Below are 12,225 nucleotides of genomic sequence, written 5' to 3' on the forward strand. Positions count from 1 at the left end.
TTAAAGCTGTGCATTTGACCAAGGCAGCAGGCAGCAGGAGTGGCTGATTTTGTGTTGTCTCTCCAAGTGTTAGTCAGAAATTAAATAGCCCACGTCTCTATCCAGGGTTTGACACCTGCCTTACCTTTGAAGACATGATGTTCTTAACTTCCTCATCTGCAGCACAGTGCGTCCCCGCGAGGTCTGGGTTACTGCTGCTCATCACTCGGGCCTGCAGCAGCTTCGAGCTCACAGCTGCAGCAGATGTGCGTCCATATGTGTGGTAACGAGGGTCCGGGAGGATGGCGGGGCCACCTGCAACCCACCAGGTACAGATGTCAACAGAAAGGGATCAGAGTCACTTACTGGATTTGAGAAGGAACCAAGGAGGGATGCGGTAGATAGTAGAGCAGACACTCACCAGATTAGGTCTTAGAATTAGGGTCTTATTAGCAAATGCCTAAGGGAGACAATTTTGGGGGGAAAGATAGGGTGTAAGGCAGTAGGGAGGGGTGAGGACTGTGGTAAACTGCAAGCACATGTCTCATCCAAAGACAAGGGCTGCTCCTCAGCTGCTCCTCACCTCTAAATTATTATTTCTCAAGACAAGCTGGAAATATGGGTATTTTTATTTATTAATATTTAAATGACAGCTTTATAAGTCTTGCATTTCTGAGATTTGAGAATCCAAGGAACCCTCTGAGCCTTATGAGAATATGAATATACTACATATAGCAATGTGTTTCACCTTTAAGTATTTACATTTGCTCAAAGGTGATTATGTAAGTCTATGAATATTACAAGTATTTTAAAAAAACATTTGAAATTATAGGTTTACTTGAAATGAGGCTACATGGACTAATAAACATGCCAAGTTCCTTTGTTAGGGCCCTGGAAGTTTGTTAACAGATTGATGCTACTTTTCATATCATGCTGACCAGATGTTCTGATTGAGTGGAGAAATGAATTATTATTATTTCAGTTTAGTTTGGGAGGAAATGAGAAAAAGGATTTATTTTTTCATAATGTAAAGTTTAGGAGCCACTGCTTACCACTGCTATCAAAGACATATTTTTTCCTTATCATTAATCTCCTAGAATCTTAGGCATCTGTTGTTACTTCCCTAGCTCTTACAAAAAGATTCTCAGCTGAGTTAGAAATTACCAACTGGGTAAAGATCAGTGACAGATTATCAAACAAGCAGAAAAAAATAAGTGCTCAGAGTACAAAAAAAGAGGAGGAAGGCTGATAGAAAGCAAGACAGAAAAATCTAGAAATAAACTTGCAATTTCAACATTCATGTAAGTTTTTCTCACTCTGAAAAATAAAATGTAACTTCCGGGCTTTTAATTTTATTTTGAATCCTGTAGCAGTGGAGTGGGGTGACGGTACCTGACTTGGGCATGTCCCTCTGCGGCTCCGGCAGGCGGAAGACGTAGTGCACGTAAGAGGCCAGCAGGCAGTTTCTCCCGTGCTGGTCCTTGCCCAGGCCCTTGCTGTTGTGCAGACTGTTGGCGGTGACCACCACGGACTCGAAGGCAAACTGAGAGAAGTTGGCTGAGGAACCAAGAGAAAAATGGGTGGCCCCACAGTGGGCCCTTAATGAACTTGAGGTGGAACATTCTTTGGGGGCAGTGACAAGGAGTCCTGGCCACTGACCCAGCTGAACCAGGCCAGTCAAGATGGTGGCCTGGGGCAGGGTGAGTTGTTCTAGTAAATTCCAGTGTGTGGCTCTGCTACTGCAAAGAATTTCACATCTCTCCTTCTGCCAGTGCTGTGGTTTTTCAGGACAAAGATGCGAGCGTGTCCAGATAGCCTCCCCTCTAGAAACCATGCAGTAAATGGGTGCTACTCAGTGGGGACTGCCCTGACACCATCAGTATCATCTAGGATCCTGTTAGAAGTGTAGAATATCAGGCTCCACCCCAGACCTACTGAGTCAGAATTGGCATTTTGACAAGATGCCCAGGTCATTCTTAAGCACACTCTGGTTTGAGATGGGGTGTTGCAAAACACAGATTCTTGGTACACAGATTAACCTAAAAACTTACGTGTATTTTGTCAGTCCCTGGGCCTGTACAAACAACGATTCACCGTATAGGCTCTGGGTTTAGGAGCCCAAGCCCTTCACAATTTGGCTCCACCCTACTTACTCCACCCAGTACCCTTTCCTGTTCAAATTCAACTTCCTTCAAATAAGGCAGTCTTTATATTGTCCCCATCACATCTGCTTCTCACTTCTGCAATTTTGCTCATGCTGTTGTCCTCACTTAGAAAGCCCACGTTGCTCCCACCAACAAAACCATACCTACTCTTCAATGCTTGGCACAATCCCATCTCCTCAAGGAAGTCTCTGACTCCACTCGGTCCCGGGCTTAATTGACACCATAGCACAAGGTTCTTAGACTATTTCCAGTGGTAAACTCTGTCTCTCTGATAGGCTGGAAGCCTTTCTAGGGCAAAGTGCATTTCTCATACTTTGCTGTCTCCCCACTATGCCTTCTATTATGCCTGACACAGATGAGTTCTGAATAAATACTTTGAGAATAAGCACCTCCAACTATTCTGCCTGTTCCAACACTCTAGAGTCCCAAATGTCAGCTCAAAATGTGTGTATGAATGTTTTGTCTAGCGAATGCATCCATAGCTGGGGATGGCCTACAAAGTAGTATACCAAACGTGGGGGAGGAAAGTAGAAAGAAATCCAGGGAAGGAAGACATGGCCACTCTGCAGGAATCTAGCTGGAGAGGCACCAGCTACATGTATGAGAAGTTACCTGACAACACAGGATGCCTTGTCTGTGCAGGTACCGAAGATGCCCTCCAGGATACAACACACCCAGGGATTCAGAGGTCACGCTCTTCCCTAGCTCTGAAAGTTCCCCTGTATGTCCCAGGCTACATGTTCATTACTCCCTCCCCACCAACTTAATCCTATTACATGGGCTGGTAGTGTTATTTCCTTCTCTAATGACACTCCCAGAAAAGTGTATTTTGATACTTTTTTCTGAACCACTTGTTTTGGTGAGCCAGACACTCTGGTTCTCTGCTTTTGCCAATCTCATCTTATCTCACTGTTCCTAGTTTGGCTTCTTTCCTTTTATCCCTCCTTTAAAGCCATCCTAAACACAGTCTTCTTGGGGGCTCCTTCTTCCTCCCAAATGGATAACTCACCAGCCCCCTGACAATATTTAGCTGTGTTCCTTTGAGGACTTGGGTCCTGTGCTGCTGCTCCTTGCTGTATTTTATTGCAAGTCCTATTGATTATTACTGCAAAACCTACAATTCTAAGCACAGTACTGGCAGCATGGAGGATACCCAAAGGTAACTGCTAAGCTGGAAAACACAAAATAATACAAGCCCTGCTCAAAACAGTGGCAAACAAAGATGCCTACAGAAGCCAGTCTATTTCTGAAGCAGTTAGAAAAGCCACTGGACCCAGGCACTACCTCATGTTATTTCCAAAGGAAGTCTTGCACATTGTACTTCGGGTTCATTTGTTAAAAGTAAGCATTTAAGATGAGCAGTTGCCATGGCTGAGGGGAGGGGAGGATGGGGTGACTGCCCAGGAGTATGGGGTTTCATTTGAGGCTGATGAAAATGGCCTGGAATTAGGTAGTGGTGATAGTTGCATTACCTAGTGAATATACTAAAAACCACTGAATTGTGCACTGTAGTGAATTTTATGGTATGACATTATATCTCAATAAAAAATGGATCACAACACACTGAATTTCAATTTACAGTGTTCCTTTACTTCCATTTAATCTGGGTTATCTCATTTCTTTAAAACACTGGATTCCCTTGTTGTCAAATCAGCAAAAATATTTCAGAGATAAAAGGAATCCATCAATTACTGTGGGTGTGCTCAGTTGGGTTCGATTCTTTGTGACCCCATGGACTATAGCCCGCCAGGCTCCTCTGTCCAGGGGATTTCCCAGGCAAGAATACTGGCATCGGTAGCCATTCCCTCCTTCAGGGGATCTTCCCAACTCAGGGATTGAGCCTGAGTCTCCTGCATCTCCTCACTGCAGGCAAAGTCTTTACTGATGAGCCCCTGGGGAAGCCCCCATCAATGACTAAGAATGGAATTTAAAGGACTGCCTTCAGTCATTCAACACACTTATTTTTTTAAAAAAATCTGTAACTTTAAGCATCCTATATTAATGTTTCTTTTTTCAAACACCCGGGGAGTCTCAAAAAACAAAACAAAAACAGCAGTGGACTTGGTCTCCTCTGGACTCACAGCCTCGATAGATCCCACTGGCCCTGCTCCCACGTTTCTAAAACAAGGCACTGCCTGCCTCGTCCCAGCCCCCCAGGGCCGCCTACCTGGCTGACCAGCGATGACCATGGGCTGCACAAACAGCTGGAATAGCTTGTCCAGCACCAGATGCAGGAAGAGCACAAGGGGCTCCAGGCGGGAGGAGTTCAGGCAGATGATGCTGAGCTTCAGCTCGTGTTCCAGCGCCGACTCACTGATCTTCTGGTCCAGCACACGGATGGGGAAGGTCACCTGGCTCTCCAGGGAGTGGCAGAGGGTGAAGAACTTCTCCAGATGGTTGTCCTGGGAAGGCAGATGGCAGGCCTCGTGGGTCTCATCCCATCAACCCTCACCGGTGGATTCATAAACACAATCAAATAGCAACTTCTAGGAAGAACCGCTTATCTAGTGTTTCAGAGCAGAAGGTCTAAGACATGGATGTTTCAGACCCAGGTTATGACTTTCTTCGCAGAGTGGTGTGCACAACATAGATCCTCTCAATAATTATTAACTGAAGAAAAATTAATTTGTACTCTGACCTGTTTATAGGCAAGGGCAAATACACCGGACAAACACACTGCCAAAATAAGGGCCTAAGCCGATGCAAAGCTCAGTCAGTGGCAGGGAAAGAAGGGAAAGTAGAACTGAAAAAGATGCTGGAGGAAAAATGGCAGAGTTACAGACAGAAATGTCTGACAGTGAAGGTACCAGGCTGCTTCATTTTCATAAGGTCTTTATATCTTTCAACATTAAATAAAACCTAACAGGTTTTCAATTTCCCACACAGAACTAAAAGGTCTTTTTTTTTTTTTGGTTTTATCCGTGCACAAAGCTTTTCATTGATCTTTCATTGACCTGTCCTTAGGAGTCTCTCTGCTGCACCTCATCTTCATTATTAGCCTTTTGCTCTGATTTAAACTTGACGTTGATGTTCCTTACCTGGGTGTGAACAGAAGAAACAGCTTGCACTTCAATATTGAATACTCCCTTATGTCCTTCAGCCCATTTAATGGGAGGATTCTGTGAAGGGACTTTCTGTATTAAAAGGGAAAAATAAAAGCAATTCAATTCCCTCTTCTCATTACTAACAAGGAGAGTAAAGCAACTTGGCAGTAGAGATCAGGGTTATACAAATATAAAAATCCCTGGAAAACACAACTTGGCCTTAAGAGTTAGGAGCCCTGGATTCAAGTTCAGTTCTACACCAAACTAATTATTTTTACTTTGACAGGTCAGTGAGACTCTCTGGGACTTTGTTTTCTCATGCTGAAAGGAGGGGTTTGAAGTGAGTGATCTGTCAAATTCAAGCTTGCATCCAGCAGCTGGTAATCCTGATTCTACAAATTAAAGTAATATCCTAATGATTTCTCCATTAATCAGGACAATGCCAGAACAAAGTGTAGAATATCTTTAGAAGGTATGAAATTTTAATGCTTTTGAGTGACTGCAGTTTTGTTCCCTTTTAACAAAATGTATCTGAATAGCAGTCCTTCTAGGCTCCTGCTTTAATTACTCAAAATGACTTTTTATACCATTTATATGTCAATAGCCCTGCAGTCCTCAGAGACCATTTCTTGCCTTAAAATCTTGAGGGATTTGTCATCTTACATCACTGAGGGAAGAGGGGCTACGCTCACCCAGCCATGTGAGTGCAGGTTTTGTGTCTCTTGCATTTTAACGAAAGGGTGCATACTCTACTTGCAAGGGTAGGATGTATACATGGGTTGGGGACCTTTGGACCCATCTCAGAGAGAGTCACAAACTGGGGCCCAAAGCTGGATCCAGCCCACAGACAAGTACTGTTTGGCCCAGTGTTAGAAACTTTGTTGAATTAGCTGCCAAACATTTGAAAATCAGACAAATTCACACAAAAGCCTGCTTTTCTAACATCTTTTGAGAACTGGAAGATATGAAGACATTGGTCTTGCATCCCAGCATGGCACTGATCTGAAGAGCAGAGGGACCTTGTATGGGAAGACAGTCTCCGGTGTGAACAAATTCCACCAGGAACTGGCATTCATTAAAGAGTCTGACTCCTGCAGACATTGGAGTTTGCAGTAAGCTAAAGCAATACAGGGGCTTCCCAGGTGGCTCAGTGGTAAAGAATTTGTCTGCCAATGCAGGAGACATGGGTTCAATCCCTGGAAAAGGAAGTGGCAACCCACTCTGGTATTCTTGCCTGGGAAATCCCATGGACAGAGGAGTTTGGTGGGCTACAGTTCACAGGGTCACAAAAGAGTCAGACATGACTTGGTGACTGAACAACAAAAACAAAAAGCAATACTGATCATTAAAAATACAATATGAGCCATCTATGTCACTTAAAATTTTCTAGTAGCCATATTTAAAAATATATTTAATGTGACAATAATTATAATACTGTCACTGAACCCAGTACAGCCTAAAGATTATGGTTTCAACATGTAATCAATATACAAAATGATGGATGAGATATTTTACATTCTTTTTCTGCTACTAAGTCTTTCAAACCTAGTTTGCATTTTTATTTTTATAGCACATCTCAATTTGGACAAATCACATTCTGAACAGCCTCATGTCCAAATTGAGATGTGCTATAAAAAGTTGCAACTATACTGGACAGTGCAGGTCTAAAGGATATTAGGAGAAGCTGAGGGCATATTGATAAAGATAGCTTAGGGAAGTAGGGAAAAGGACTAATATCTACTTAAGCATTGCTTTATATATATTATCGCATTTAATGTTCAGAGCAACTTTGTAGGCAGATATGGGCTAGATTTCATCTTTGAGCCTCAGAGAGGGTAAGCAATTCACCCATTTCACACTAGGGCATGGTAGAATCTGGGTTTTGGATAGAGATTTGTTGGTCTCCAAATCCAGGTTTGTTTGGCATCATTAAAAAGATAACTGGGCATTCTAGGAAATTAGAATATGCAGCTTGATGCTGAAAAGACGGTTTTGAGGACTTCAGCAAGGGGCTGTGTGTCCAAATCATAAAAAGCAATTAGGGAATGCCTGTGAATACATTCAGGTTGATCTTAGGTGGTTTGAGGCCAGTTTTGATCTAAAGCCGGGAATATGCCTGTGGCCCAGAGCAAAGGAAGCTTCTCTCTCCAGGGGGAAAAAAAAAGGAAACTGAAAATGGAATAGCCTGGGGATGGGAGCGGTGTAGTCAGAGTAGGGAAGAAAGTTGACTCTAAAATTTGGAACAAAATTCAAATTCCTGGGAAATTCTTCAACTTGAAATACGCAAGGAAAACAAAAGAGATGAAGAGGAACCTATAGATTAAGAGTCTTAAAAGACACGTTTATCAACCAATAGCAATGTATGCCATTTATCTGGATCCTGATCCATAAACAACTGTAAAAAAAAAATGACATTAATGAGATAATTGGAAGTTTGATCACTGACTGGATATTTGAGGATATTAATGAAATACTGTTAATTTTTAAGGTATGACAATGGTATTGTGATGGTTAAAAAAGATCCCTTATCTTTTAAGGTAAAATACTAAAATATTTATACATGAAATGAAATTATGTCTGGTATTTGTTTCAAAATAATTCTTATTGATGTAAACCCACACCAACCAGAACGAGAAGCATGAGAGCTGGTGCTGGTGCGGGCAGAAGGGAGCGTTCACTGGGCTCCTTTAAGCGAGTGGACGGCAGCAGAGCGTGTGGGCAAAAAAGGCAGCACGGGAAACAGGAGGGAAAGACTGCTGACATCGGTATCTTTAGAGGAATGAGAGCCCCAATATCCACCTGAGGACTGTGACAACTGACCCAGAAGAGGAACTGATGGAATCTGGCATGGGAACATTTTATAAGGAAGGAAGCTGAGAGCAACTGTTAGCACAAGTGGGCTGTATTTGCTTCCCTTTTAAAATACACTATTCTGAAAATCTCTCTGTTATAGATAATACAAGGTACAATGCTGCCTTGGTACAGGCTGAATTCATCAAACACTCTGAATTGGTAATAATCTAAATGAATGAGGCTGTAAAGTCAGTTATCTCTCCCATCCTATCAGAACAATGTGCTCTCTGAAAACACCCCGTGCTGACAGATGACAGCTGCCCAAAATGGACTGAGCATCCTTGGTCAGGTATAAAGAAATGGGAAGTGGGTCTGGAAAGGTGGTCCAAGACCACGGCTGGATAGGAGACAGCTGATGGCCAGCTTGCTGGTTACCTCTGCAGAATGCATAGAGTAGTTGGGTGGCAGCTTTTCCAAGGCAACTGGGAGACAGTAGGATCCAGTTTGAAGACGTTCATTTAAGAGAATAGGCAGCCACTGAAACAGATGATGTAAAGAATAAAATGGTATTTATTACAGCATATAATTCTGGCAATTTATCTAGCTCACAATAATCAAATGCAACTAAATGATGATTAGATATTGACCAGGGCTGTTTTGGGCAGTAATTTCTGTCAAGTTCTTTGCATTTTAAATTCCTTGAGAGCTCCTGAGATGGTATTATCAATGATTCACAGCTTTCAGAGCCAAACTAGTAGCATTTTTCTCTTTATCGCCAATGTTTGTGTGCAGCTACACGTGAGGTTCAGTTTACCTTTTATATATTTTAAAGAAATAACTCTTTCTCCTTGGAGGAAAAAGTTATTTTCATATGTGAAGCACACACGTGCACACACACACACACACTTTGGAAATAATGCACATTGTAATATTTTTTTATAAATAAGTACTCTTCCATATCGATCACCCACTACCTTTCATTCCTGAAATTGTCATTTGCTAAGTCAAGTCATCTCCGCTCTGCTACTTCGGACAGGAAAAAAGCAAGTGAAGAGAATGTAGTTGCTTATCTCTGCAGGTACCCTGGCTGCACCAGCAACTGCAGTGTGAATTTGCAAGTTGAAAACAACTCACTGAATATCCCAGGAGACTTTCTACTGAGTTTCCTTGCTTCTGCTGACAGCTGATATGATAGAAGGTGAACAGGAGGTGGTGATTTACTGTAAGCTTAGCAGGGAGCTTAATTTTCACTTCTTCATAGAAGTCAGGAGACCTGTTTCAAAAGCACATTATACACGAATAACTTTTAGCAAGAATGATGGCTTCTCTGACTATAAATTGTAACACCATGGACCCTCTGCCCCTCAGGATTCGCCTGCTTGGTGTTTCACTTTTCATTTTACATCAGCCTGCTCCTAGCTGAAAGTCCTTGAGATCAAGCTTATGTCACTGGATACACTTCACTTACATAAGGCTGCTCACAAACTAAAAGCTTTGTCAGGAAAAAAAAAATCCCTGCACACAACAGAAAAATCCAACAACTTAATTTGGACAAGGGATGAGGTGTAGAGCCGTGTTCTGACCTCCTTTTCTATTTCTGTCCCAAGAACAGGGTATGACACTCGGCTGGCACTCAACAAAAATTTGGGGAAAACAAATGAAGGATGCAGGAAGGAAAGGGGACCCGATTTGACTGAATTATGAAGTCCAGGAGTTTACTAACAGCTTCATGTACATTACTCATTTAACCCTCATCTCAGTCCAAGAGGGTAGGTTCAGAAAAGCACTTATATGCGCCAAGGTTACCAAGCTGGGGTCAAAGCCAAGTCCATCTGATCCTGAAAATGTGAATAACAGTTTAGACATTATTCTGTGACTCAATTTACCCACATAAAAATGAGCATTCCATTTCTCCTTTGGTCAACTTAAATCTTAAAGTAGGTGTGGCACAGGTGTGGAGTGGTGTATAGAAAACAAGGAGACAGAGCAAGGAGGACTGGATTTTGCTTCTGGCCCCTCCAGTATCTCAAAGCTAAGCAGGACATTTTTTTCTTTATGTAACAGCATAAAACCTCTCAGTATCATACTAGGGTAGAAGGTTCCAGAAAAGTCAAAACAGTGTTAGGTTCTTGAAGACACATTCTCCCAATCATAGTTACTGGCAAAAGCTGTCTGTCTGTAACATAGAATCAGGGAACTGGCATGGACTATCTCTGTCCCTTAGTCCCTGAATTTAAAAAACTGGTAGGAGGAATCACCTACAAGATTCAGAAAATCAAGGAGATAATGAAACAAGCTTGGCATATGTTTAAAACTGGGGGATACACTTACTTGTTATGGTATGTAACGGCTGTGTACACTTCCTGCAGAAATTCAGGGCCATTGGATTTTCCAAAGATGACCTGTTTGCCAGTAAAGAAAGGGTCAAATTAACTGTGATATTTGAGTAAGTCAAATCAACAATCATCCCAGTAGGATGCTCTGGTCTCTAAAGAGCTGTATTTTATAAATTAAGAGCGCTGACTTCTACAAGTGACCCAACTGATGCAGAAGAACTGGCTACAAAAATAAACCGAGACCCCAAGGGGCTACATCAGCGACCGACGGCCACAGGCTTGTGAGAGTAGAAAGCCAGTGCTCTCTCCATTTTCCTCTCCACCTAGAGGTCTGTACTTCAGGGCAATGTCAAAGGGTTGTATCCTCAGTGAGATCCCTTTTCCAGCCTCTTTTCCCTGGTTACTTTGGTCATTAGGATCTTCACTGGCCACATATTTATGCTATTTAGAAAGACTCCTCTTTGGACACACGTTAGCCCAAAAGGCCCATGACTTCACAAGTGGACTCACTTTTGGATAAAAAAAAAAAAAAAAAAGCCTTCCCTTATAGATGCAATAATGCCCATGCCAGGTCCCAGAGCTTGATGAGTGGTGAACAGGCTAGAGTCTGGCCCCTACTTGTCCCTGGCTGGGCACCTTGGCTACCATCAGGATCTGCAGAGTTGTACCTGGCAACCCTGATGGACTTGCCAGGGGTGAGAGCAGTGAGAACTAGGGGAGTCTTCCTCCGAAGGTTTCTTCCCCAGAGCCACTGCAAGAAGATACATTGTGTTGGGAAGGTAGGTGGGACATTAAAATATGGTTTACTGAATCACTTTACTGTATATATAGCAGACATTGGCACAACACTGTAAATCAACTATACTTCAATTTAAAACAATTTGGCCATTAAAAACTAATGAACTAAAAGATGCTTTTATGAAAAGTGAATATTTGAAGAATGGGAGCACTGGAAAAAAAATGTCTTCAATAAAATTCTATGACTTAAAACAGTAATAGCTAACCACCATCTCATTTATAGGCAGCTGGTTAAAAAAATACAAATTCTGGAGTTTGGGGCTCCTTAGGGGACACTGCATTACATATTTTTATTTGATTTATCTTTTACCTCAGGATGAAGATCCATTCCTAGAAGGTGTTGAGATGGTGTATGTTTTTTGTTACTAGGCATTACTTTTTAAAAAAATCTCTAGATGTGGACTGGGGCTTGAATAGATGTGTATCACAGCATTCAACTGAAGGTACAGCGAACATGGCTGACACCCTGGGCCTGTCTCTCTACTTCTTATGCTGTAAGGGTGGTTGGAACAAATTCATGATATTTTTCAGTCTTCTAAAATGATACACATTTCCAAATTTCACAGCTCACTGTGGAATAAGTTTCGACTTAGGCTGACCCGGATTCCCTATCAGTATCCTGGGACCAATAATGGACCAGCCACGAAGTGCTCTGGACATGCTCGGTGGTACTGGCCTGAGTCAACACACACTGCAGACCGATCAGCCCTGGATTTTTTTTTTTTTTTCAGGGTTTATTGTATTTTTTTTAAAATTTTTTTTCATTTATTTTTATTAGTTGGAGGCTAATTACTTCACAACATTGCAGTGGGTTTTGTCATACATTGATATGAATCAGCCATGGAGTTACATGTATTCCCCATCCCGATCCCCCCTCCCACCTCCCTCTCCACCCGATTCCTCTGGGTCTTCCCAGTGCACCAGGCCCAAGCACTTGTCTCATGCATCCCAACTGGGCTGGTGATCTGTTTCACTATAGATAATATACATGCTGTTCTCTCGAAACATCCCACCCTCGCCTTCTCCCACAGAGTCCAAAAGTCTGTTCTGTACATCTGTGTCTCTTTTTCTGTTTTGCATATAGGGTTATCGTTACCATCTTTCTAAATT

General features: G+C 42.3%; 1 protein-coding gene across 4 annotated transcripts in view; it reads right to left on the reverse strand.

Moving 5' to 3' along the window:
• DOCK8 (dedicator of cytokinesis 8) overlaps positions 1–12,225 on the reverse strand; it is a 225,082-nt gene that overhangs the window by 76,010 nt on the left and 136,847 nt on the right. For all 4 annotated transcript variants that reach the window (XM_043890774.1, XM_043890771.1, XM_043890772.1 and 1 more), the window contains 7 exons: positions 10,313–10,383; positions 9,116–9,254; positions 8,417–8,518; positions 5,183–5,278; positions 4,312–4,546; positions 1,372–1,536; positions 125–294 (listed from right to left, as the gene is read on the reverse strand). In XM_043890774.1, the coding sequence (XP_043746709.1) occupies positions 125–294; positions 1,372–1,536; positions 4,312–4,546; positions 5,183–5,278; positions 8,417–8,518; positions 9,116–9,254; positions 10,313–10,383 (978 nt within the window). The remainder of the gene's footprint in view (positions 1–124; positions 295–1,371; positions 1,537–4,311; positions 4,547–5,182; positions 5,279–8,416; positions 8,519–9,115; positions 9,255–10,312; positions 10,384–12,225) is intronic.

This window comes from Cervus elaphus, chromosome 29, assembly GCF_910594005.1.
Source record: "Cervus elaphus chromosome 29, mCerEla1.1, whole genome shotgun sequence".
Lineage (NCBI taxonomy): Eukaryota > Metazoa > Chordata > Mammalia > Artiodactyla > Cervidae > Cervus > Cervus elaphus.